Source organism: Mytilus californianus, unplaced genomic scaffold (assembly GCF_021869535.1).
Source record: "Mytilus californianus isolate M0D057914Y unplaced genomic scaffold, xbMytCali1.0.p SCAF_14, whole genome shotgun sequence".
NCBI lineage: Eukaryota > Metazoa > Mollusca > Bivalvia > Mytilida > Mytilidae > Mytilus > Mytilus californianus.
The window spans coordinates 21,417,478-21,445,152 of NW_026262626.1; the positions used below are offsets into that span (position 1 = coordinate 21,417,478).

A 27,675-nucleotide genomic window follows, 5' to 3' on the forward strand; every position below is an offset into this window, starting at 1 on the left:
ATTCTTTGTGTCGTTTGCCTTTTTAGTTCTTGTTCCCGTGTTTAGTACTTATCTGATCAGTATAGACGTTTTAGTCTGATTTTGTATAGTTTGTTCTTATGTTGTATTCTTACACCCACTGTCTTTATATGTATGCACATAACCAAGAACCCGTAATATAGTGGTTTTCATCGGTTGTTGTTTGACTTGACATTTGATCTGTGTACTCCCAATTTCAAAGACTTTGTTTAATTAGATAAAACAAAACAATTAGGCTACATTGCAATAACTTCACTTTAATAGGACTTCTGAGAGGAGCATAATGTTGTCTAAAACGCAACTAAGATAAATTTAAAAAGCAACTAGGAAATATGTTTTTATAAAAGCAACTTATAGAAAACGACTTCCTCCAATACGACTTGTAAACTCTTTCCATAACTATTACAATGTTTATATGATTTCACAATATGAAAATACTGTAAGCAAATTGAGGAATACTAAAACTTTTTTCTTTGAAGTTATCAAGGTTAGGTTCTCCTCTTGGACCCGGGGATTTAAGGTTCCGGAGTAATTACCCTTAGTGTTGAAACATTCATTAGTAACTTACATGCAGTGAAAGTAATTTAACACTTTGCAGTACGTTAGGTATGCATTGTCATATACCATATACCCCCTATCCAAAATCGTGAAATGTTATATAAAATTTATATACAATTTTGTTAAGACAAAAGAAAACATAAAATGATGCATTCCTATGGTATGCTGTTTCAAATATATGTATAGGTCACTGCACAAAATATAACCTCTTGATTTTTTGTTCTTTTTTATTATTATTATTTATTGCATAACGTCAAGTTACAGACGAAATTTACACAACATTTGGTGAGGTGCTGACATCTTCTTGCACCAGGCCAAATGATTTCTTGAAACAGGGCTGTGCTTGCATTCTCCCATGGTGCTAAATCAATATAATGTCAAATATATCTTCTTATGAAACCCCTTTAAGACCTATCAATATTAATCTCTCAAACAAATTTATAAAGAATTTTTATTTGTTATCACGATAATATTCTATACCTATTCGATTCGCAAATACTTTATCTCATCGATTTAAAAAAGAAAAAAAAATGCTGAATTCGATATAATAACTAAAAAAAGAACATGTTTCCTAGTTATCATTTATAAACAAAATTTATAAATATATTGGACAATTATAAAATTATATCGAGTTTTACATTTGCCATGGTGATTTAGATAAGAAATGTAATATAGAAATTATAATCAGATAAAATGTCAGTATAATTAAACGTTTGATTTGTTTGATAAATTTGAAGAACAAATGTAATGCAAATTCGCGAATCGTGTTTACGAAATCTTATTGTAGTATACTGCATTTTCAACTCGTAGAATTTAACAATCTATCATTTCAAGTTGTTCTAACTAACCAATGATAAAAATTATCGATCTGAAGAAATGATTTTAAATTCGTATTAAACACATGTTAAATAACGAATTCATAGGATCTTAATGGGTTTCCCTATCTCAATACAAAGTGAATATTAAAACAGTAAAAGTGTATATGATAAGTTTATCCATCAAGATGGATGTCCGTTGTATAAACCTTATAAATTTCGGGAAAACATTCACATAGGTTTTGCATCTATATGTCCCAATTTGGTGCCGCGCTCCTGCCATTAAAGTTATGCACCAAACTTTCCATGATAAGTTATTGACGTTAGTTTTCTGTAAACGACAGAAAGATCCGAGTGTTCAAACGTTCTGTCCTGGTTATGTCGAAGACCATTTTCTTTCTGATATAACACGAATAAATGCAACAGTAGTAAACCGGTGTTCAAAAGTCATAAATCGATTGAGAGAAAAAAAAAAAAAAAACAAATGCGGGTCACAAACTTAAACAAAGGGAAACACTTCAACCACAAGAGGACAACAAAGGGACAACAGAAACACTGAAATACATAAAAAAACGCCAACTGGCCTAAACTATTGTTTAAATATTAGATCGGATAAAAGGCGTTTCGGACGCATGGACTTCGGATTATTGACGTGCTTGAAAATATTACTTCCTCGCAAATTAAACACAATTTACCTTTTTCTATTGGAGGCCAGGTCATAAAAGAGTTTGTTTCCAACAACAGAATTAAAAAAAGACCTCAATTCCAAATACAAAAATTTTTAATTTAGATTTTTTTGAAAAATGTGTAGGATTACCGTCTGTCAGATGCAAACTAAGTTATTTTGAATCCAGATGTCCTTCACTGCAAACTTGCACAAACAACCTTGTAAGCTCTCTATTATTATACCCCCGCTTTAAAAAGTGCGGGTATACTGTTTTACTTCTGTCTGTCCATCCATCTGCTCAGCCGTCCGTCCATCCATCCGTCCATCCGTCCATCCGTCACTCCTTCCTTCCGTTCGATGAATATATTTCGTCGCATCTTTCTCATGAACTATATCATAAGGATTTCTGAAATTTGGTTTCAGGGTTTATATAAGTCATCTCTACCGTGTGATGCGTTTTCAGATTCATCACTCAACAACTTCTTGTTTACCGAACACTTGTATCATTTTACACATGATAGCCCAGTTAGAAAATTTTGTCACATTTTTCTGGGGAACTACAATACAAGAATTTCTGAAATTTGGTTTCATGGTTCATATAGGTCTGCTATACCGTGTGATGCGTTTTCAGATTAATCACTCAACAACTTCCAATTGACCGAAATATTTAGGGGGTATCATCAGTGAGCAGTAGCTCACACTTTCACTTGTTAAACTACAGGTTTGAGAATAGAATTTGGGTTGTATAAATATGATTAAAAAAAATGCAGATCTGCAAAGTAAATCATGCATAATCCTGGTATTGTTGGTAGTTTTTACACTCTAAACATTTCATTAACACCAACCTATGTTACTTAATTCCTTCTGATAGAAACAAGTTCAGAAGACATTAGTCGTTCCTCTATATGAAGCTCTGGCTGTCAGTCTCAGGAAGCACTTGACATATTTTGGTTATTTGTGTGTCGGTCTCTACTTCATTTATTATAAATATATAGCAAAAAAAAAACCTGAACTTTAGCGACATATTGGGACCACATATGTCGGTTAAAGTCATCGTCGTTTGCGTCCGCGTCACTTTGTTTTTTCTGCAACTCCTTGGAGATGAATTACTCGCTCGAATACAGTTATCATAACAAGATATGAATTTGCATACAAGACATACAAATCGATTTTTTTTTATATTTACCATGTTTACAAGTACATCCACTAGATATATAAAAGTTAAATGCATTTTGTTTTTCAGAAAGATAAAAAAAAAATTTGATTTTGATGACCATTTTTTTTCGTTCCTGCAGAAGGTGTAAAAATAAACTAAGTTGGGATACAACTTTGAGATGCTCGCTCTCAGGTAAAAACTGTATTGAATTGTATTGATTGTCCTTGATTGGCACGGACAAAAGACAGACAATAGACATCTACACAACTATAGGTGAGTTAAAGGGTGTAACTGAGTGGACAGTATCAAAAGCAATTGAGGTGTTTGTTTATTTTTACAACTTCTGCATGAACGAAAAAAAATGCCCATCAAAATCTAAAAAAGATTTTATCTTTCTGAAAAACAAAATACATTTAACTTTTATATATCTAGTGGATGCCAGGCCTTAAAACTTTTCCAACTGCACAGGTTAGTCTGTACTCAGAGTAGTCTTTGAGGTGTAAATACAGTCATTTTTGTCCATTTGTTATGATGAACCTTAAACCCTAAAGAACGAAATACACTTGCAGTCTTCTTCGAATTCGCCGCTAAGGTTCTGTGTAAAGGGGCGTAACTGTTTATCCGAGCTAACAAAAAAAAATGTATTGCGACTCCGGGTTCGGCACAAATAACAAAAATAGTTCAAATAGTGATTTCCCTTCTTCTGTGAATAGAAGATCTTGGACTATCTACATTTATGGAAGAAATATACATTACAGTGAGAAATATACATTACACTAAAAATAAATAATTAACATCAAAGAATTAATCATCAATTCACAAAAACAATATTTCATTTAGAAAATTCACGAACTTTTATTCAAGAAAATATAAATATTTGGATATATACATCTTCAAAAATCTAATAATCCAACCTGTATTTAAATAAAAATAGGGTGCGAACGAACCCAGGGGGCGAACGTATGGGGTAAGAACGTGTAGGGTGCGAACGTGTTATGGGAGCGAACGGACCGGATACCGTGTGAAGCACTCTTCAAATTTGTTTTATATATCGTATAAACTTTTAAACTTTTATAAGTAATCCCACTGTGACATATGCATACCTATACAAATCTTTGTACTCAATAAATTTCACAAAAAAGCTGAATATAACACGTCAGTTTTCCGACCGAAAACATTTCATATAAACATTTTGTTTTAAAAGTAAAGCAACTGATGTAGGCTGGATATTTTCCAAATGAAACAAGTCATATTTTTGAGAGATGGTTATAGAAACTTTGATTTGAAAAAAATCTTCATATGTGTTTAGCTCTTTAAAAATTGCTGTTAGTGCCAGCTCGACTGTGAATTGTTAACTTAACAATAATTATGTATGGATATCTATTCAACGAAACTCTGTGACCCAATGACACAAGCAAAACCAAATGGTATCGAGATGTCAACATACAGAAATTTGAAGTATTCGATAATGCTTCTATAGGGATAAAGTCCCATCCATATTTGCCCCAAAAAATAACAGTCAAAATGGAGCAATAATATGGTCAATTAACTATACATGACTGATTGAAAACAATTCTACCAAGTATGGCAGCCATCAGGCCAATAATGGTGATGAAGGAGCAGCACTAACAATTTGTCATTCTACCACAACAAGTAGAAAACTGATCTCGTAAGTCCAATAATCCCAGCAAAACTCTTAGAAAAAAAGCGTTCACAGAAATGCTACAATAGACTAATATGGTCAAAGTCCAATACCTTTAACAAAAGGACCAATTTTATGTCAGCTTTTATAAAAATCGTATAACCATCTGCAATGTCACAAATGTTACCCCGGCCGCATTTTACAACTTGGGCCGTTTTCAAGCATATGACTCTTATGAAGCTGACTTAAAAGACCATGATGATTGCTTTGTCCGTGACTTTAAATTTACAGGTTACAAAAAAAAACTAAGGACTTCTGAATGTTTTAAAAATATTTTACAGTCGTAATGTATCAGCATCCTATCTGAAGTCATACTTGTGTTTCTAGTAAAATATATATCCCACTTATATACATCCACTTCATTTTGAACTTTGGTGGATAGTTGTCTCATTAGCAATCATACCAAAATTTCAAACAAGCGATACATATTTCTCGGTTTCAACAATTCAATTTTAAGGAATATACCTCTGGTATCTCTGGTAGGGGGAATTAGCGTAAAACTGTAAAGTATTATTACATATGCTGACGATGTCTGATTTATCGTCAAAAGTAAATATAAAAAAAACGACTTCTTTTTCCTTTTTAACCTTTTGATTAGATCGCCAATGATGAGTCTTTTATAGACGGAACGCGCGTCTTGCGTACAGAATTATAAGCCTGGTATCTTTGACGATCTTTATTTTTACTGTGAACATATCTCAGAACACGTACATCGGATATCACATTTTCTTTCTTCTAGTTAGTAGTCATGTTGGTAGCTGAACCAGTCAAATAAAAACTAGTCGTACCCCAGCACGTTTGTGCCTGTACATGTTATAGAAAACAAAGAATATTGGATATCTATCCATGACACAAAATCAGTACATGTACAACAACAAAACAGAAAAACGCAAAGGAACAGCTCTTTTATAACTGTTCTTCATCTCAAAGTCACAGTGAGGCCTTCATCACGGTTCAAAAAACTCTCATCTCATTGCAAGTTTAAGACGGCCCTTAGCACTGGTTTGAGCGGAATTCTTTCCAAAACAATTAAGATAGATCGACTTTGTAGACGATATGTATTGTTTGTTCGAGAGGAGTCAGTTGTATGTTGTTGGTATGTGTGGTCAGTTGTACGTTGTTGGTATGTGTGGTCTGTTGTACGTTGTTGGTATGTGTGGTCTGTTGTACGTTGTTGGTATGTGTGGTCTGTTGTACGTTGTTGGTATGTGTGGTCAGTTGTACGTTGTTGGTATGTGTGGTCAGTTGTACGTTGTTGGTATGTGTGGTCTGTGGTACGTTGTTGGTATGTGTGGTCTGTGGTACGTTGTTGGTATGTGTGGTCTGTGGTATGTTGTTGGTATGTGTGGTCTGTGGTACGTTGTTGGTATGTGTGGTCAGTTGTACGTTGTTGGTATGTGTGGTCTGTGGTACGTTGTTGGTATGTGTGGTCAGTTGTACGTTGTTGGTATGTGTGGTCAGTTGTACGTTGTTGGTATGTGTGGTCAGTGGTACGTTGTTGGTATGTGTGGTCTGTTGTACGTTGTTGGTATGTGTGGTCTGTTGTACTCTTCAATATTTATGGTAATTCCTGTTATTCTTTGTATGCATTATTGTTATGTAGTTCGGTTGAATTCGGTTCGAGGTCGGGCTATTCCAGGTTATTAGGGTGTAATGTCGGACCCGTATTTTGCCTTTGTTGATGTAGGATGATTTGAGAATAAAGATGTGCAGTTTATTTTAGTTTTGACTTGTCTTGTTAGTCCCCTTCCAAGGCAAGATCATACCATTATTGTCCAATACAACAGATTTATTTAGCACGGACTCAGAACCAAATTATAATACAGTACAGGTTACGTTTTTTTTGTGAAATAATCAGTCTATTGCGTAATACTCTTGAATGGGAATAGAAGTATTATAATATCCATTGTGCAAGATACCAATTAATTTTTTTAAACCGATATCAAAATTTTTGACGGGTAAATTGATCAATCACATCATATATTTCAGTAAATATTTAAGCTTTCCTACATGTACTGGTAATTTAATTTAGCATTGAACATTGATTTGGCTTGCAGTCAATCAATATAATTGTGTTCAATCTATTTTGTTATGTAAATGTGATCCGTGGCAGCTAATTATCAGACGTAACATTCGTTTTTTTGCCATGCCGGCGTTGTCTGTTTCTCTTCGACTTAGTTTTGAATGTCCCCATGGTATCTTCCGCCCCCCCCCCCCCCCTATTTTTCCAAGGTAAAATGTGTCTCTTCAATAGAGCTTTATTGCTTACTAATCATTGCAAGTGAATCAGCAAAATATATAAAATGACACTCCATGCTTATATATTTGTTGTTTTCAAATACTAGTATTCAATACATATTTAGATAAATATTGTTCAAAACATGAATTGTAAACATCACAAGAAGGAAACACGAATTTAAAGTTTAAAAGTTTGATTACAAAAGAAATGCATGTCAAAATCAGCCTTGCATATCATGTGGAGCAGAATCTGCTTACCCTTCCGGAGCACCTGAGATCACCCCCCAGTATTTGGTGGGGTTCGTGTTGCTCAGTCTTTAGTTTTCTATGTTGTGTTTTGTGTACTGTTGTTTGTCTATTGGTCTTTTTCTTTTTTAGCCATGGCGTTGTCTGTTTATTTGCAACATATGAGTTTGAATGTCCCTCTGTTATCTTTCGCCCCTCTTCTACAGTTGTCCTTTTATAAACAACATGCAACGAAACAGTATAAACTGGGTAATTTATTGAACTGAATGTGCATCAATATAAAAATAGGGAGATGTGGTATGACTGCTATTGAGACAACTATCCACCAGATTTCAAATAACGAAGATATAAGCAATTTCATGCCACCGTTCGGACTTAAACAATGAGAAAAACCCAAACACATGACAAATGTGAAATTAACAACTACAAAAAATAAAACGTACGGCTTAATTCGTCATCTGGTCATGTTCATAACAATACAATTTACAAAAAAAAAAAATAAAAAATAAAAAATACATGTATGTCAGAAATAAACCAACGACAATCACTGAATTACAGGCTTCTGACATGGGACAAGAACATGAAGATAGTGGCGGGATTAAACATGTTTGTATGCGCTTAACCCTCCACTATGTGACAGTGGTGTAACAACACAACATAAGAAGAAACTATGAAAATCAGTGGTAAATGGCTTAACTCAACAGATCGGTGCGAAGCAAAAAAAAAAACAACAACAAAAAAACACATGTAGCATAAGACTAGGTCACACATTCACGGATTTGACGCCGGATTAGCTTCGGATGCGATCCGACATCATTCGTGGCAAGATCTGTATTGGTCCGTAGTCATACGTAGTAGTACTTGTATATCTGGGACAATTTTTGAACATGCGCAAAATTTGACCAAGGATCAAACAACCGTAGTATATTACTAAACCGTATTTGAACGTACTGATCCATTTTAGTCCTTATTAAAACCGTATTAATCCGTTCTTATTCGTATGCCCGAAGTATTTCTACGGTCTGTTTCGGAGAACTACGTACTAGTACGGTTGCACCACGTATTTGTTAAGGATACACTACGATCGGATACGAATTTGTCACGGAAAGGCACGATTTCATAACGTTGCAATACGGATAGGTAGGGATCACCAAGGGTTCTACAAAATACGGAATATTACTGCCCACGACAAACTGGCATCAGGCTTCTGTATAAATAACTTACTTATAGGGCCCCTAGTCTGTGTCTTGCCGTAGAGGTATACATAACATTATCAAACATGAACAATCAACAACTGATGCTTGCAATTAATTGACTGGAATTAGATATTGATATGGCAAAAAATGCAAGGACAGTGGTCGAGCTACTTGACGACAGACGTAGATGTGACCGGCGGCAGAGGAGATGGTGGACTAGGGACTGGCTTCTCCGAAGACTTATCCATGGCCAGTATTAGACCCTCATGGCTGAACTGTGTGCGGAAAATTCAGCTGCATTTAAGAACTTTAAAAGAATAGACCCAAATATGATCCAAGAACTGCTAAATGCCGTTGGTCTGACGATTACGAATAAAACCACCTAGTACAGACAGAGCGATAACTGATTTAATAAAACAAAACAAAAAACAAAAACATCGATTAACTGCCATAAAGAAAATAGAAATGATTGACGGCTTAGAAAAAGTGGTGATTCGTACTATTCTGTATCGGACCGTTCTTACTCGTACTAACTCTTACTTATACCGTAGCAAACCGCTGTTTATCCGCAGTACATACGCCCCGACACGTGCCGTTACGTATTAAACCGTGTCATTTCCGTATTAAATCGTGTCGTACCGTACGAATCCGTATTAAATCGTGTCGTACCGTACGAATCCGTATGAGTCATGTCGCCAAATGACCCCTTTCCTACTTCACCCGTAGTAAATACGTGAAAGCCCGTAGTCATACCGTTGTGCATCCGTATCGGATCCGTAACAGACTACAGAAACTGCAATTCCGGGATCATCCGTGAGATTTAATCCGTAGTTGAACCGGCGAGGTGATCCATGAATGTGTGAATTAGGCATAAAACATGTACAATTGACATATAGGAACCGATATGAGCGTACAAAAGTCGATTCTGTTAGTATTGGGTAACAGTGTGATGTTCCATTCAGTATTCATCTATATTTGTAACATCTTCGGTCAATGATGGAAGACTGTTTCGAAATCATTCTTGCATGCATCATGCATCGCAAACAGCACACATCTAATGGCATTCATTGTCCTTTTGTGCAGATTGTTTTTCATTTTTTGTAGAAATGATATTGATGTCTAGAAAGTCTATTTTTGAAACTCTCTGAAAAATCAACAAGAAAAAACGCTTGTTATATATTCTAGCATAGTACGTAGAAGTGTGCATGAAAATTTAAACTTAGAAATAGGTGCTTTAACACGGAAAGCATATATACATGTATATGTGTATGTTATATTTGTTTATGTACTAAAATTATCTGTTATTACAAACGTAATTATTTCCACTTTCCAATTGTCAAAAACTTCCAATTTATCAGAAGTAACATACCCCCCCCCCCCCCCCTTTGTATTGGATTAACATTTCTTAATCAATACGTTACTACTGTGGATGTTCATAATATATTTACGAACTTATCAAGATGGTGTGCTCCATACCAGGGTTTCTGCTGACAGAGTTATGAGGAAGCATGACGTACTGCGTTGACACTACATATTTTCGGTCAACATCACCATATGGTTGAACCATACGATGTACATGTGTTTGTCAACTCACTACTTCATTTTCTCGCGGTATTATATCTTTAGATCACTCTAATAGCCATTTGATCAGTAATTTTATCGATTTTGTCCTATTCTCGATTGTAACAATTTGACTGAGTGTGAATTCGCATGGCGGGTGATCCACGCATAGCAGGAGACGCTTACCGTGTCGACACACCCGGTCTCGCAACTTTTGGAGTTTATACAATACTCTGAATTTGCTTTATTTTTAAACCATTTAACTTCAAGGGGGTTGTTGGTTTTTATGTCAGAGTCAGAATTTTTTTTCGCGCAAAGTACGAACATTTTTATTTCAGTTTTTCGACGCTATCAATCAAATTTTTTTTTCCAAAATTTAACACTATAAGGTATGGGAGAAATCTGGATTCAGAATTTTTTTTTTTTTTTTTTTTTGTCATCTGCTTGACTACAATATTTTTTTCATCAAATTGGGGATCAGAATATTTTTTTAGGAAAAAAACATACCCCCCTCCCCTATAAAGACCCACTCACTGCTTTGTCTGTTCCATTATTGCGGGAGTGTTTCATCTGTGATTTTGTTATTTTGCTGTTGTGATAGATATAATTACATCTTTTGAAGTTCTAGCATTGAAAATTAGTTCAAATAGCAAAAATCAAAGGTATTGATTGTGAATTCGGAAAGAAAAAAAAATCAATATTAATGTGCTGCAATACAAAAAATATCCGATAACAACATTTAAAATCTTAAAATAGAATAATAGGCCATGTCTTATGGTGTTGTAAAGCATAAATAATATAAGGCGTGCAAAGTTATACCTCGGATATATGATATACATATCGTACCTGTTTTTCAGCAGTCTGTCGTCTGTAATTAGCACCTATTAACGCTATAAAGAGAAAAAATGAAGTGTTTGTATACATATAAAAAGTAGTGTTATAAAATAAGGGATTCCATTAGCAGGAATTTAATTTATTTTAAATATTTCATATAACGCCTATAAAATCAATATCATTTATTAATTATTGGCTTTTATATATGAAATCATTTCGTCCGAGTTTTGTGAATTCAATTTGAAATTGATCTAATTGATATTATTTAAACTTTTTTTTTTAAATACATGTGAAATGTTTATTTATTTTATTTTCTGCGTGAAATTCCGACAACAAATATACTATGGCAACTAAAGTGATCGTGTTCGCATTCCTGTTTTTGTTATCTGTGATACATGTGTACCGATATTAGAGACATACTAGTATGTGCTTTCGCTGAAGTGAAGTTTACTCTGATATGTCAAGTAACCTTGTTGTTCTTCTGAATGAGACACATGAACGGATTTAAGTTCCTTCAAATTCGTCGGATATTTGAATGTATGTCCCAACAAAAAACATCTTTGCTTTGATTATTTCTTAATTTCTTTACGTCTTTTATATTTAAAAGTATTGTTGTTAATGACATAACTTTTGTAAGACTTATTCACAACTTGTCTTAACTAGGACAATTTCAAGCTTGACGTATTGTACAGTAATCTGTTCTGGCTTTATTGTGTTGTTAAATTGCTGTGCTATCAAACTGAAATAACGCTTCATAGATCTGGTGTACAATAATCTGTTCTGGCTTTATTGTGTTGTTGAATTGCTGTGTTATGAAACTGAAATAACGCTTCATAGATCTGGTGCGTCCCAAACTCGATGCAATTGTTTTTTAATTAACCTTCGTGAGGAACGCCCAAACCCCAAAAAAATTAAACCCTGTGGCACGTGATCAAATTAATACGTCAGGAGATATTTGACCAAAACGGACCTTAAAAGAATAACCAAATCCACCAAAGGTCAACATTGCCTTTTTATAATTCGTAGCCTTCCACTGAAATTTTAAGAAAGTTATGCTAAAATCAATATCAGTACCGAAGCATTAATAATTGGGCTGATGATAGCGTAGGGGACTAGCTGTCCGCTACCAGCAATATGATCGACCCAATCCTTTTTTTTTAATTAAAAATTAAACTACCAGGAAAATACTATTGCTGCGTCCGAAGCGCTTTTCTGAATTTTCCGTAATCACGAACCATCAAACAAAAAAAATTGAAAGCAAAGGATGTATATATAAATACTTAAATACTTTATGGATTATATGACAACACGGGGTCTACATATGTAGTTGGAATAGCATATCCATCTAAGTTCAATTTTGCCCGAGGAGTCGGAACCTTAGCTTATGAATCATTGATAATTTTTCAACTGAAAATTTAAGAATTGTATTCTGTAAATAATTTCAGTACCGAAGCATTGACTACTGAGCTGATTATATATGCTGAGACTAGCAGTCCACTAGCAGCTGTATCGACTCAATGCCGAAAAATGAAAATTACACTTGATAAAACTGGTGCGTCTGAAGCACTTTTCTGGATCTTCGTTTTTCAGGAACGCTCTAGACTTACCGAAAAATTTAAAAACAGAGGATGTACAAATACTCAAATACGTGAGGATTGTATGACCAACAGGGAACTAACAAGAAAAGCAAATGTCATCCATGAATAATTACATTACATGTATGTTTCATTATAATACGTTATTTTGATTGGCTAACAGCAATTTCGCCTCATTCTGAAATTAAACTTCATTTCAAAATGAAATGTAACATTCATTTATTCCGCAATAAAGTGCACAGGTAAATAAAGGAAAAACTTGATAGAAATCGTGTTTTCATGATCCTAGCAAAAAAAATGTAATTATAAGTATTGAATGCTTCTTTTAGTAATTTATAGGGTTGTAAAAGCGTTGACCGTGCGCACATTTTTAGAATGAAGAGCTTCCGCGCTTCATACAAAATGTACTTCGGTCAACGCTTTTACTCCCCAATAAATTTACAAAAAGAAGCCTTCAATTCTTAAATGTTAACTTTACCTGAAGGAACTTTAATTTCAAATTAATTTCTAAATTTTCAACAACGAATTTAGAAAAAAGAATATGTTAAGGTGGTACCAAACACCTGGACTAAAATTAATTTGGCTCGTTTAATTTTCATAAAATTTTGACAAAATATTTACTTTGACCCTTTGACAAAAATATGAAAATTTCAAAAAACTTGAACCACACACTTTATCGGAAAAAATTCATTGGATATATAGCAGTTTGATAAACACAAATTTTGATAATTGAGAAGCTTAATATTTCCTTAACAATAGAACGTGAGTAAAACGTTCAGCTGATTTTTACAGAGTTATCTCCCTGTAGTGTTATGTACCACCTTAAATGTAACAAATTATGTAAATCATGTCAGTAACGAAACAATGACTACTGAGCTGATGATACCATCGGGGACTACCAGTCCACTAGCAGCGGTATCGACAAAGTGCTAGAAAAATGAAAATAACACTTAATAACTTGTCTGTTACTTTAATCATCTTTATCACAGTACTTACCCGTTAAAATGGTTCCAAGAAGAAGGAATGAGCTGAGTGTAATATTAGCACCAAAAATGCTGACTTCATTTATCATTGCACGCATGCTTATAGTGAAAATGATTCCGAATAGCTGAAACAAGAAAATTATTTCGGACAGTAATTCATGGTTATATTGACTTGAGTTTTATTCATTGTTGAAGGCCAATACGATAACCTGTTTGTATCCTTGTACTTTCGATGACAAGTTGTCTTATTGGCAATCTAATCACATTTCTTTTTTATATTAACTTCATTGCCTGTGAAAAGGGAAAAATCAAGTGATGTGTTTTCATGCCGTGTTAGCAGTAACCAGTACCGAGTGTAACGGTGATTGTCGTGGCAATACCGAAAATATTTTATAAACTGAGGGAATCTAGTGCTGTTTTAGAGAACAAAACGTTGTTAGTTATAGATTATTTGATTCATTCATTAATTCGTCAATCTATAAAAAATTGTTTCACTGATGTTATCATGGAGAAACGTTTATTCTTGCATACTTTAGATTCTTGAATTTTGTATTAAAAATTAATTTACGAGTTTTGAAAATCAGTTTATTCCATACTGGTATTATTTTAGTAGCTTTCCCTATATATATGAATTGAATTTTGAATAAAACAGCATATTCACAGCGCTAAACATCACGCGCTTTTACATGTAACGTTATGATAAAATGTTTGATGTACAATTGGGTTTGGTTAATATTTGTCATTAAATACATTGTTTTCTCTCGAAATATGGAATACAACAAGTACTGTCTTTTGTTTCGGTAAATATGTGGTTTAATTTACTTTTGAAAACTGATATTCACTTCGGCCTTCGGCCTTAGTGAAAATCAGTTTTTTCAAAAGTCAATACAACCGCATATTTACCTCATCAAAAGACAGTAATTGTATAATATTACTGGTCTATTGCCCTCTTACTATTCAAAAGACGTTATCAGTCATTCAGGGAAATACTTCTGAACATATTACCTGTGCTGATGCGTTCAAGAGACCAGATGAAGTACCCTCTGATTCTGGATAGGTAATTTCTGCAGCAATTTCAAACCCTACAGGCAAGTAACCGGTCATGAAAAATCTACGTAGATGGAAAAAGTATATAGAAAGGAAGTTTTCGAGTCATAATACATACAACTGCATACTATGCTAAAAATTATCAACTTAATGATAGTGTGTACTAAATATAAACTGAATAAATGACTATAGAGGTAAAAAGAAAATTGTAAATTCAATGATTTTTTTTTCAATAGGTGTACGTGTATTTGGTAATATGTTCTCTGAGTGATCTTGTGGGAGAAAAGTCATCTATTTTTTATTTAGGTCGCTACTTTTGTTTCAAAACTACAACAGCAATGTCTCACGATAGTTTCTGTCATTTTCCAGCTGTGCAATATAATAAATGCGAAATATCATCACAAACATTCGATTATGCTTTTAAACATGCAGTTTGCTTTGTGTAAGCAAATATGATTTTATACCAATTTGCAGTGGCATTTCAAGTAATAGGTAAAATGTTTAAAAACTCAAAATCTTTTTGCAAATATTGCAGTTTTGTTCACTGATGTTAAAAAGGGGATTGGAAAGCAAAACATAAGGCAACTTATATCTATACATAAACAGGTAATATATACTAAAAGTTCTTTAAGGTAATTATCACTGTCTTAGTCTTTGCCTCGATATCAAAGATCAATAAATTGATGATATATGATGACATTTTTTTTTCAACCATAAAATAATATTACAACTCATTTAAACGAGGTGATGAGTCATTTCCAGTGAAATATAGTAAATAAAAATTGCGATATATCATCACACACATTCGATTATGCTTTTAAACATGCAGTTTGCTTCGTGTAAGCAAATATGCTTTTATACCAATTTGCAGTTTCGTTTTTAAATTCATCAAGAAATGTAACATCTCAATATTTATTTTTTTTCGGGTGGTATCGTGACTCTTTTTTTGAAATTGGAATAAGTAACAAGTTGAAAATACGTACCCTAAAATCCCGGCACATAGATATACTACCCAAAGTAAGTTTAAATTCAATGTGAAAGTAAATGCCACCATACCAGCTAACGACAGCAAATATATACCAACGGTTGTTCCCCTGCGATAATCAGAAAAAGAAGTAAAATTATTTTATCAGTTATCTCAAGTCTACCTTGTTACATGTTTTATATATATGAAATAAATGAGATGTACGGCGGTACGTCAATGAGTCATCAAGCCAACAAAACAAGTTTGCTACACACAGTTTTTAAAATACTATTCTACTGTTTCCTCGTCTGATTGTAAAATGTTATTTTTTTTCTATATTTTTTTAATGATGTGAATTATCCCCAAATACCCAATCTGATTATGATATAGATCCTGTGCCTACGCTTCGGTTACAATGATCTGACAATGTTCCGTTCTACTTCTTAAAGAACTTTCGGTATCCCCTTATTGATGTGATCCACACCTTCAAAAATGTGTAGGCAGCTAAGGCAGCAATTTCATTGGATGATGAAATAATTACCTGAACAGAAAGTAGAACGGAGTGTTGTCATATCCTTGTTAGCGATGCTTTGACCCTTGATCTGTATTCTAATCAATTTGACAATATTCTCCAAGATGAAATTCTTACTTGAATGTTTTAGTTTTATCAAGCCATACTCCAGCCAGTATAGCTCCTACTATTCCAGCAATAACCACTGTCAATCCTATTTCTCCAGCTTCTTTTTGATGACCCTAAATATTTATAACAGTGGAGAATACACATTGACTTTTTTTTGATAACCAATATTTGAACGCCAGTATTCACATATTCGAGTTCGTACACAATTGCAGAAAATGTAACGTTTTCAAGTTTCAAGCATAACAAGAACAATACAGGATTTGTAACTGCGTTGCATCAATTGAGGTAACATTTGTACAGAGGCATAACTGACGAAGCTGATTTCCAAAACTATGTTCAATTGGACTTGAATAAAGTACTTTTTTCGTTGATGTAATGTTAAGGGATTAAAATGCTACAAGCTACAACTCAACATTATCAAGTTCCAGACCAAATATAAATTGTCCTCTTCCATTGAACCCATGAAAACTTTGACAAAAATTGTCCTTGAACAATGCGTATTAGTATTGTAAAATCTCTAACTTGAAGCAAACAGCAAGTGGATGCACGGTAGATGTAAATATTGCATTCACGCTACAACTCAACATTATCAAGCTTCAGGCCAAATATAAAATTATTCGCTCACCTAGAAGCAAAGAAAAAAATTTCAGTGAAAAATTAATGCTAAACAAATTTCAAACTATCGACAAACCGTAAGTAGTTGCACGGTAGATCTAAAAATTACTTAAACGCTACAATACAACGTTACTAAGCTGCAGACAAAATTTAAAACCATATTCCCTTTCATAGAAGCCATGAAAACATTGACGAAAGTGTTCTACCCAAAGTTTTTTGGACGGACAGACGGACGGACGGAATGACGGAATGACTGATAGAGTCGATCGGTTATTGGACCTGCCTTCATCGTTGGCGACGCAGGTAGAAATAAAGACATGTAATGTGATGGCCAAAGACGCACTACCCACCGGTAACCAAAGGAAGATCTAATTAACAATCATAGATGATCATACGACCTTCAAGAATGAGCAAAACCCATTCCATATAGTTACATATCAAGGCCCCAGCATTTACAAAAATATGACACCATTCAAAAGAGAAGACTAACGGTCTGATTTATGCTAAACACAATCAAATAAAAACAACTATGGCAAACAACAATAAATGCAAATCACTGGATTTTAGGCTCCTGGTTTGGGACAGGCATACAACGAATGATTCTTTCTAGTAAAATCTTTTTTTTTTAAATACGTAAATCCTTATATCATCAAGTTTATAATAAAAAAAATGTAAAGGTAAATAGTACATACCGGGAAATAATTCAAAACGACGGGATTCACTAATGTTGCTATTGCGTAGTATGCTCCTGTGTTTATCCCTAAAAGTACATCCTAGAATGTTTAAAAATATATTCACTAGTCGTTTTGAATTGAATATTTTGAAAAAAACGTGAAGATTGCTTTTGATAACGGCGTTCATTTTCATCTTGGTTGTGTATTCTTTCTCGCTTTTGATACAGCTTTCATTTAGTTTTGAAGCAGATTCTTAAAGTGTGTTTACGTGCAGAAGCTTTGTTATTTTTGCTAGACACCTTTATTTAATAAAAAAAAATATAATGCATTTGTTTACGACACAAAATCCATACTTGCTTTTGACAAAATTGAATTGTTTTTCTTGTGTTATGTTGAGGCCTTTTATAGCTTGCTATGCGGTAAGGTTTTTGCTCATTGAGGAAGGCCATACGATGACATACAGTTGATTACTTTTACGTCATTTGATCTCTGATGGAAAGTTATCTCTTTAGTATGCTTACCATATCTTATATTTTAATAATTTTTTTTGTGATATATTCTATCCAGTTGTTCGGAAGTAAAAGTAAAGCACCGGCGTGTAACCTTTAAGTTTGCTGTTCGAAGAGTGACAGAAAAACCAATTTGTTTACATACCATAAGTTAATACCAGTAGAAGAAATCCTCTGTTTTTTAATAATCTCAGCAGGGATTTACCGTAGTGTTGACTGGCAGCATTTCTTACTGCTAACAACTGGGCTCTACTTGGTGGTTGTGGGGGCTCTTTCTTAAAAACTACAAAAGAAATATATGTATAGTATACATCAACTGATTTAATTAGGGATGTATTTATAACTTTTGATACTGCTTAGGCATTTTTATTATGTTGAGTTTTTTTTCAGATTGTTTATTAGTATATCTTTCTTTTTTATTTTCTTCAAAATTGTTTTTCAGGGGTTACCGTAGGATAAATTTCCTCATTGTTGATAATAACGACGTATAAATGCAACAGAGTCAATGTTATAGAAATCACGAGCATTTACTGGAAATTCTGATTGATGAATCAAATAAAAAAAAGATAATCCGTCATTGACATCGGCTTTAGCATGTTTATGCCTTACAGAAGATTCCACACGCTTTAATAAAGGAAGTCGCCGTTTTCCTTCGCAACTTAATTATAAAAAAAATACGCAGTTAATTTGTTGACGTCAGTTTATTTTCAGTCAAGTCAAGAACAAAGGTTACATCTGGATGCGTTATTATCTGCCCGTCCTATACTGTATTATATATTAACCTTGTTTTATTAATGCAATCATTCACTTAAAACTATTTGGAATACACATTTGTGTATGTAATAGACGTAAAATAAAAGGCGCAATTATAAAACTTCGATTGTATTTAATTCAAATTGGATAATTTTTCAGACGGACACATGACCTCATTTCACCTGTCCTCGTAATAATATAAACGGTAACAATTTCACTGCACCAGATGCGCGTTTCGACAATTAATGTCTCTTCAGTGATGCTCGAGACCAAAAAATTGAAAATCCAAAACCTAATACAAACATTGAAGAGATGATCAACCAAAAGCACCTGGTGTATATCCAAAAGGAATCAGAGCTTTGCACGAGGGAGATATATTCCTTAACTCAAATTGATTCCAAAATTTTATAACAGTAAATTTTAAGCAAAGCAATATCCGTGTTTTCATGCCAGTACCAAACGAAGTACTGGCTACTGGGCTGGTGATACCCTCGGGGACTAACAGCAGAGGTATCGACCAAGTGGTAGTAATAATATAAACGATACCACTTTTACTGCATCAGATGCTCATTTAGACAATTAATGTCTCTTCACTGATGCTCGATACCAAAATATTTGAAAATCCAAAGCCTAATACAAACCTTGTAAATGTTCGACAATGGCATATCAACACACACAAACACATGTACAATTAAACAACAAATAACAATGGAGTGTATTTTCAGATGTGTTTAGAGACTGTGTAACAGTGACGGAAAATAATGTTTAGATATACTTACTAACTAAAACCAATAAAAAGAGAAGCGTTGTGACGCCAGCGCCAATATAAAACAAAGTATATAAACGGCTGCTGACCAGATCTATGTCGGGACTATATTTCACCAGTAGCGGAGGAAGTAAAAATCCTACAGCTGCACCAATCTACAAATATGGCAATGAAAAAAAACAATAACCTGCTGTTTGACGTGTCATCGAATTTAAAATTTCCATGAGCAACACTACGGGTGCCTCAATTAGAGCAAGAATTGTTTACCATTTCAATATCAACTGAGATCATTCCCGCCTTTTTGTAGGGGTTCGCGGTGGTGATTAATCTTTAAATTAGTTTTCTATGTAGCATTTTATTCATTTTCTTGTCGTCGTTTTTCTTTTTTTTTTTTGTCATTTGAAAGTCGGTCTCGTGAGATTTATTGTCTCTTCGGTATCTTTGGCCACTTTTGTTATTATTCTTTTAACATCCATCCATACTTATCATAATGCATATTGAAGCAATATACACTTTTTCATGCCAGGGCCTGTTATAGTTTACTTTATGGTATTGGTTTTACTCAATGCCGTAGGTATTTTCATCATGTTCATCCTTGTCACGTGGTCTTTTGCAGAGTTTTTTCATTGACAATCATAACACATCTCCTTGCTTTATATTTCTTGAATTGATTTTCTTTAGAATACGCTTTTTCATGAATTTCCATTCATTGTGAGATAATACAGGTACAAATGTAATACCAACTCCAATATCCAATGGTAAAATTGTTAAATCAGTATTTTAAATACAAAAGTGTAAATAGCATAACTGTCAAATCAAACAGTGCAGTGTTATACACGTATAATGGCAAGCCTTCACAGTCAAACATGAGAAATTTGCATATTAAAAAGTTCATGTACTTATACTCTTTACGGAATGACTGTAGTAATATTTTCTCTGTCTTTGGAGAAGTAACATAAAAAATGTTGTGCACACTGAATAACCCGCGTAGCGCCTTATTTAAAAATATGCACCACATTTTTTAGATTATTTCGAATAGACAGAAAAAATATTACAGTCATTCCTTATAAATTGATTGATTCTAAATTCCATTTTTAAGGAGTAAATCATGAAAAAAACGTTGATGACTTCACGGTCACAATACAAAATTATGTCTCTGAGCTGATAGACAAAAAACTTTCCGCCGATCAGAAGACGTGTTACATCCAAAATTAAATTATTCAAAAATAGTTTGGATCACTGTCGATTGCTATACATACAATGCCAAATATTCCAATTTATGTACATTCAAGATCATAAGTAGGTTTTGAAAATGTGCATAAAGGGAGTGAAATAGACTGGCAACTAGTGAAAAAAAACTTACTATGCATGAGGGCAGAGATTTTGCCTTGCAACATGCCACCAACGTAATCACATCAGAGTGCTATTGCAAATATTCTTGAACATGCAGAAAGTATGGTGATATTCCTACACGGGATATTATAGATTTAACGTCCCAATTCCAATCGGACGTGACTGCGTAATTGAAAATCCTTCACAACAACTCTTTAAAATTGTGTTTACTGCCAGATGAAGCCAGGGCAATTTTAAAAAAAAATAGTAAGATTTGATGAGCAAGAAAAAGCGATAATGCGTGACGAATACATAGTATTACAAAATGACGACACTGCCTTTTAAGAAAAACATATACATACTCTAAAGATATACCCTACAAAGAACTCGATTCGGATTTAGATGATAGAGGAGGCAGCGGTTTATTCTTCATCATTAGCACTTGCAGAATAAGTCGTTTTTTAATGATAACACCATTAACCGATTTTTATACTAACCATGAGCATCACGACAGGTACCACAAGAGGAGATGATCAGTTTACCATTCCCGAACATTTTATATCATTAAGGATACACGAAACTTTAAAAGAGGTGACATAATAAACTTTAGTTTAGTTCTGTTCTTGCAAGCAGATACTCTCTACCAAAGATTTTCTGTAAAGATACACAAGCACCTGCAAATTGTATACTCTTATAGATATATTATCCCTTGTCTGTTGGCTTGGTGATGTTACGTGAATATTGAAGGTTCACGATAGGAAAAGTGAGGAAATGGTCTTTGTTGATTTGTTTCTCATGTAGGCCACTTGAACCCAGTACTTAATTCAAAACAATGTTAAATAATATACCTGGTTGCCAAATACACCTAAAGATGTTGCTGTTGATACTTGGTTTGGACCAAACCATATTGCTGCAAGTCTCGCAGGGATACCAAGTATAAAAACCTGAGCTACCGAACAAACAGACTGGCCGAACATCAATAACGCAAAACGATCGGGGCTAACACATGCTACTTTAATCCAAGCGCCAACTGCATTCAGGAAACTTCCGCAAATAATCACAACCCTAAGTCCTTTTTTGTCTAGAAGCCATGTTAATGGAAAGATTAGCGGTATATACGCTAGCATGTAGACCATAGATAGCCAATCTAGAGCAGTCTCCTGTTGAAATTTGTCCTCTGGCAAACTGGCATTGTAATAGTTGAGTAACACATCTCCTATTATGTTCAGATGTAACCATTGGAAGCTGTTGGTCAACGAAACAAATGAAAACAAAAAAAGTATAATCCAACGCCTTTTGTAGACTTGTGGTAGAATATTATCTTCGGTAACTTTCGATGTATCATCTTCGGTAACTTGCGTTGTCGGTTCCTCTTGGCCATCCATTGTACTGTAATTCAATTAGTCAGTAATTTATCATATGATAATAAGCGATTTCCTTTTTTTTTTTCATTTGCAGGGTGAAAAATAAATAAAAATGAGAATGGAAATGGGGAATGTGTCAAAGAGACAACAACCCGACCATAGAACAGACAACAGCAGAAGGTCACCAACAGGTCTTCAATGAACATACCAATTGTGTAAAGATGTTAATATCAGTGAAAATACACCTACTTCATGTAATTGCAGTAATTCCGAATACATTTATGGACCCATTTCCCATGTTATAACAGGAGATCTTAACATCGTTCAAGACCGAGAGTTAAAATCATTCCTCAGTAAAGAACCTAAATATCGTCCCCCGTCAATTATTAATTGGAATGAATGTCGTAATATCATCCACGACTCACTCCATACTTACTGTTTGAAATGGATAAAACGGGAAAAAGCTGACAAAAAATCTTTGGACTCTTTTTTTAATTCAGTAATGAACATAGTTGATATACGTATTCAACATTTTAAAGAACATTTTACTCTTAACAATAACCACAATAAACCTATTTCTCGTATCAAACATAAACTAAAAGAACTAGCCAAGGAATTTGTTTTTGTCCCGGCCGATAAAGCTGCTAATAATATTATTATTGTTTGACGTAAATTTTACATTGAGGTTCTGAAAAAAGAAATCACCAATTCACCAACATTCCAACTGACTCCATTTTCAGAAAACGACATCTGTAACAAACATAAACTTTTAGCTACCGCTTTACAAGCAGAACCAAATACAATGAAAGTCCCAACTATGTATTGGCTTCCGAAGCTACACAAAACACCTTACAAATATAGATTTATTTCGTCTTCAAGCCATTGTTCCACTACTAAATTGTCTATTCTTCTTACCAGTACACTTGGTACAATCAAAAACCTGATAATAAATTGTTCAAATAAGGCCTTCGAAAATAGTGGAATTAATTACTTTTGGAGTGTCAAAAACTCGTTGGAAGTACTTGATAAATTACATGCATATATTGGTGATTTTGAATCTGTTCAAAGCTTTGATTTTTCTACCCTATATACCACATTGCCTCACATTCTCATTAAGAAAAAATTCACACACCTAATTAAATGGGCATTTAAAAAGTCAGAATGTGAATATATATGTTCAAACTCTTTTAGGTCATTTTTTAGTAGCAATAAACAAAAAAACTATGTCAATTTGACATGCTTTGATACTATATATGCCCTTGAATTTTTACTAGATAACATTTTTGTTCGCTTTGGAGATTCCGTATATCGTCAGGTTATCGGAATTCCAATGGGGACTAACTGTGCACCACTTATTGCGGACCTTTTTTTGTATTGCTATGAGTTACAATTTATGACAAAAATCAGCAAAGACCCATCGAAACAACATCTGATACACAAATTTAATAATACTTTTAGATATGTGGATGATATTTTGGCTCTCAATAATGACGACTTCAGTATGTATACTAAAGAAATTTATCCTGTTGAACTTACTTTAAATAAAGCTAATACTAAAAATGACCACTGCCCTTTCCTCGATCTTGATATCTATATCATTAATGGAAAGCTTAATACTAAAATATATGATAAAAGAGATGATTTTTCATTTCCTATCGTTAATTATCCATTTTTAGATGGTGACGTTCCCTTGTCACCATCTTACGGTGTTTATATATCTCAACTTGTACGATTCGCTCGTGTATGTAACAATGTTTTAGATTTTAACGAGAGAAATTTATGTATTACTGAAAAATTATTACACCAGGGTTTTCGATATCACAAACTAGTCAAAACATTTACTAAATTTTATCATCGGTATAAGGACATCATTCGTAAATATAGCTCAACATGCAGACTTCTTATACGTTCAGGTATTTCACATCCAATTTTTTATGGAAATATTCTTTATAAAGCACAAAAATGTCAGTATTCACCTCTGAAGCTAACAAAACCTTTAAAAAGACTTATTAAGAAGGGATATAGTTACGATACTGTTGTCAGGTCATTAAAGATTGCATATTTTGGCGTTAATATTGATTCACTTATAGGGTCTTTGCATCGGCACTAAACACAATTATTTAAAAACCAGTTGTTGGCATGACACGGGTTATGTTCTTCTCATATATGTTATGATGGTATGATACTAAACCCCTAACGGGAAGGATTGTGCCTGATACTCATATGATGAAGACATAATCTTTCAATCAGTTTAATTGAAGTCTGGAGCTGGCATGTCAGTTAACTGCTAGTAGTCTGTTGTTATTTATGTATTATTGTCATTTTGTTTATTTTCTTTGGTTACATCTTCTGACATCGGACTCGGACTTCTCTTGAACTGAATTTTAATGTGCGTATTGTTATGCGTTTACTTTTCTACATTGGCTAGAGGTATAGGGGGAGGGTTGAGATCTCATAAACATGTTTAACCCCGCCGCATTTTTGCGCCTGTCCCAAGTCAGGAGCCTCTAGCCTTTGTAAGTCTTGTATTATTTTTAATTTTAGTTTCTTGTGTACAATTTGGAGTTTAGTATGGCGTTCATTATCACTGAACTAGTATATATATTTGTTTAGGGGCCAGCTGAAGGACGCCTCCGGGTGCGGGAATTTCTCGCTGCATTGAAGACCTGTTGGTGACCTTCTGCTGTTGTCTGTTCTATGGTCGGGTTGTTGTCTCTTTGACACATTCCCCATTTCCATTCTCAATTTTATACTAGTAATAAACTTTTACAACATACAGTCTAGATAGGCAAAAAAGGGATGTGTGAATGAAAACTGGTGTAACCCACCATAGTGTGTGTCTGTACTAAGTAAGGCTATCTGTACCATCATTATCATGATGGTGAGTTGTTTGTTCTCGATTGTCTATATGTACTTATGAGGAGTTGGGTGTTGTTGGTTTGTATGGATTTTTGTACTGTCCGATATTTTGTGGTGATTCCTTTTTCTTTTCTTTTCATGTAGTGTTTATATAGTATATAGGCGTCTGGTACCATTTCAACACGTAATATACATGTTTTTTAATAACTGTACGCTCGAGACAAAGAGTTTAAGAAACCAAATGTATCAAATAGTCTGTTTGCCAATTCCGTTATCAATCCTGTAGCTTCGAATTCATTCGTACGAGCTGTTTGCCTTATGAGAGATATACATGAGGGTCTGGATTTTGGGGGGGGGGGGGGGGGGGGGGGGGGGGGGGGGGGGGTCGGTATTTCATTTTTGTATTCTTTTTTGAGGCCATTTTTTCTCTACTCTATTCTTTATAATTTTACCCTGTTATTCAATATTCTTTATATTTCAGCATCCTATTATTCTCTCTTTCTCTTCTGTATTTTTTTATAACTTTTTTTCTATTCTCTATACTTGTTGCCTTTTATTCTACACTTATTACCGATTATTTGCAATTCTGGTGACCCCATCCAGATCCTCATACATTTTCATTGACAATTAGGAGCTAGCAGAAAAGCAATAATGTGCTTAACGTGTGCAATCTTTACGTTTTTCAAATTCATCACATGTAATCTTTTGTTAAGCTACCAATCGTGTTCTCATCAAAATGTTTAAACGCCTATACATCACGTTCAACTTATTACGCTTTGCATGGGCAAGCAGGCCATTTTATGTTAAGTTATATCATTGCATAATCTAGCATCTGAAAATTTAGTCAGAATGTATTATTTAAATCATGATCAATATTGAAAAGTTTGAGATTACATGTATACACTTCGACGGTAAAATCCTTGTAAAATTAAATCATCAAAAGCAGCTATCAGTAAATTATGATTGACAAGAAATTGAACTATAACTTTCAAATGCTCTTTTAAGTATTCTTTTTTAGCCAATAATAATTTTAGTAAGCACTTGATTCTGAAAACTAAGCATTATTTAGGTCAATTTCAAACCCGGACTCGGATATTCTGAAGTAAATATATTGTCTTTTAACCAAATTGTTCTTTTTCATGAAATATTTGTTTAATAGTTTCTCCTCTAAGATTGACGTTTGCCAATTTCATCTTTTTATACTTTGCTACTTGTATTTGTTGTAAACATACGACCTCAAGATGTCCTTCGTTTGTTTAATTTCAAGTACTGAAGATTGGATGAACGACATCGGCGGTCTCGTGGTAGAGTACTCGCATCGACTTCCGGTGGTCGATCTGAGCACACGACTTTTAAGAGTAAGACATGTCAGCTCGTAAAATCAGAAGAAAAACTGTGTCTGAGAAGGTATGCCTCCCTGAGGACTATTACTTTTATATTTTCAAATCTTATTGAAATATCATTTGCATGCAATATTTCCCACTGGACTGTTATTCGGTTGCATCATTACACAATTTGAAAGTTAGGAATTCTGCATTAATTACTAAAATATTTGTCTACTGACTAGCGTCCGGGTTTGTAATCAGCTGACGGTGTACTTGCCGTGAGCTTGCGGCCTGTTAATAAACAACACTTTTAGATAATAACGGTCTCGATTCATGACATCACATTTATTAGCGCTTTTACTACTTTGTGTACGTTGGCGCTTTTTTACTTATATTATATGCCTTACCTTTTCATTTTTATTTAACCGTCCTTATCATTTTCAAAATACACAAATACAAATGTCAGTTACATCTATTAGAATTATTCACCTACTTTTTAGTATGAAATGTCAAGCGTATAATTTGGTTGTATATTTGATGAATATTTACTTTAACAACCTTGAATGTTATGTTATTTGTGTCATTTGACGACGTATCAATTCCTGTACAAACAAACGTTTATATAAAAGGCCACAATTTAAAAGAAAACAACTTGATACAGTATATGTTAAAATTTCTAATTATCCGAATTTACCATTGATGTCAGAATTAATTTTCCGAAAATAATTAGAGTTCATCACATATGCAAGCTTATAAGCATGTCATTACTGTACTAAACATTGTGTTGTTTGACCATAACATATCTGTGTTGGTAAATGTTTTATCTACTTAGACATTTTTCTTTGATAAGATTTAGATAAATTCAATTATTGTATATAAATTTGACAGTCACATATTTAAATGACAGTTTACATTCAAGAAGGTGAAGAGAATTGAACATATATTGGTATGTCTGTTCATCGTTGGGTAAATTGACATTTTAAAAAATGTTCTTATGTAGTATTGCATAAAAATGATATTTTCTCTTTTCTAAAACGATTACAAATTGCGCCATGTTTTATTTCGTTAGTGAAAACATGGTTATAAACCCAAGGACAATGAGTAAGTAGTCCCTATTAAAACTTTTAAAAAGAGTCGGTTCTGCTATCATCCAAGAGACAGCCCTGATATTATCTATCAATCAGCATTTCCCTAACTGATGGCTTTTATATTAGTAGTGCATAATCAATTAAAATAATGGTCAAATAAATGTATGTCGG

General features: G+C 33.8%; 3 protein-coding genes across 4 annotated transcripts in view; 1 reads left to right on the plus strand and 2 right to left on the minus strand.

Moving 5' to 3' along the window:
* LOC127724364 (feline leukemia virus subgroup C receptor-related protein 2-like) overlaps nucleotides 1–26,953 on the minus strand; it is a 227,425-nt gene extending 200,472 nt beyond the window's left edge. The window contains exon 1 of the mRNA XM_052231307.1: nucleotides 26,910–26,953. The gene's annotated coding sequence lies outside the window, so the exon portion shown is untranslated. The remainder of the gene's footprint in view (nucleotides 1–26,909) is intronic.
* LOC127724368 (fibrinogen-like protein A) overlaps nucleotides 1–27,675 on the plus strand; it is a 432,225-nt gene that overhangs the window by 374,259 nt on the left and 30,291 nt on the right. The gene's annotated exons all lie outside the window — the stretch shown is intronic.
* On the minus strand, nucleotides 9,509–26,916 carry LOC127724365 (feline leukemia virus subgroup C receptor-related protein 2-like). The gene is made up of 11 exons (XM_052231310.1): nucleotides 26,824–26,916; nucleotides 21,717–22,257; nucleotides 19,550–19,691; nucleotides 18,163–18,300; nucleotides 17,527–17,594; nucleotides 16,229–16,332; nucleotides 15,599–15,709; nucleotides 14,574–14,679; nucleotides 13,582–13,693; nucleotides 11,003–11,046; nucleotides 9,509–9,740 (listed from the first exon to the last, which is right to left on the minus strand). Exons 1-11 carry the CDS (start codon nucleotides 26,829–26,831, stop codon nucleotides 9,651–9,653), a joined length of 1,464 nt encoding a protein of 487 aa, XP_052087270.1. The 5' UTR covers nucleotides 26,832–26,916; the 3' UTR covers nucleotides 9,509–9,650.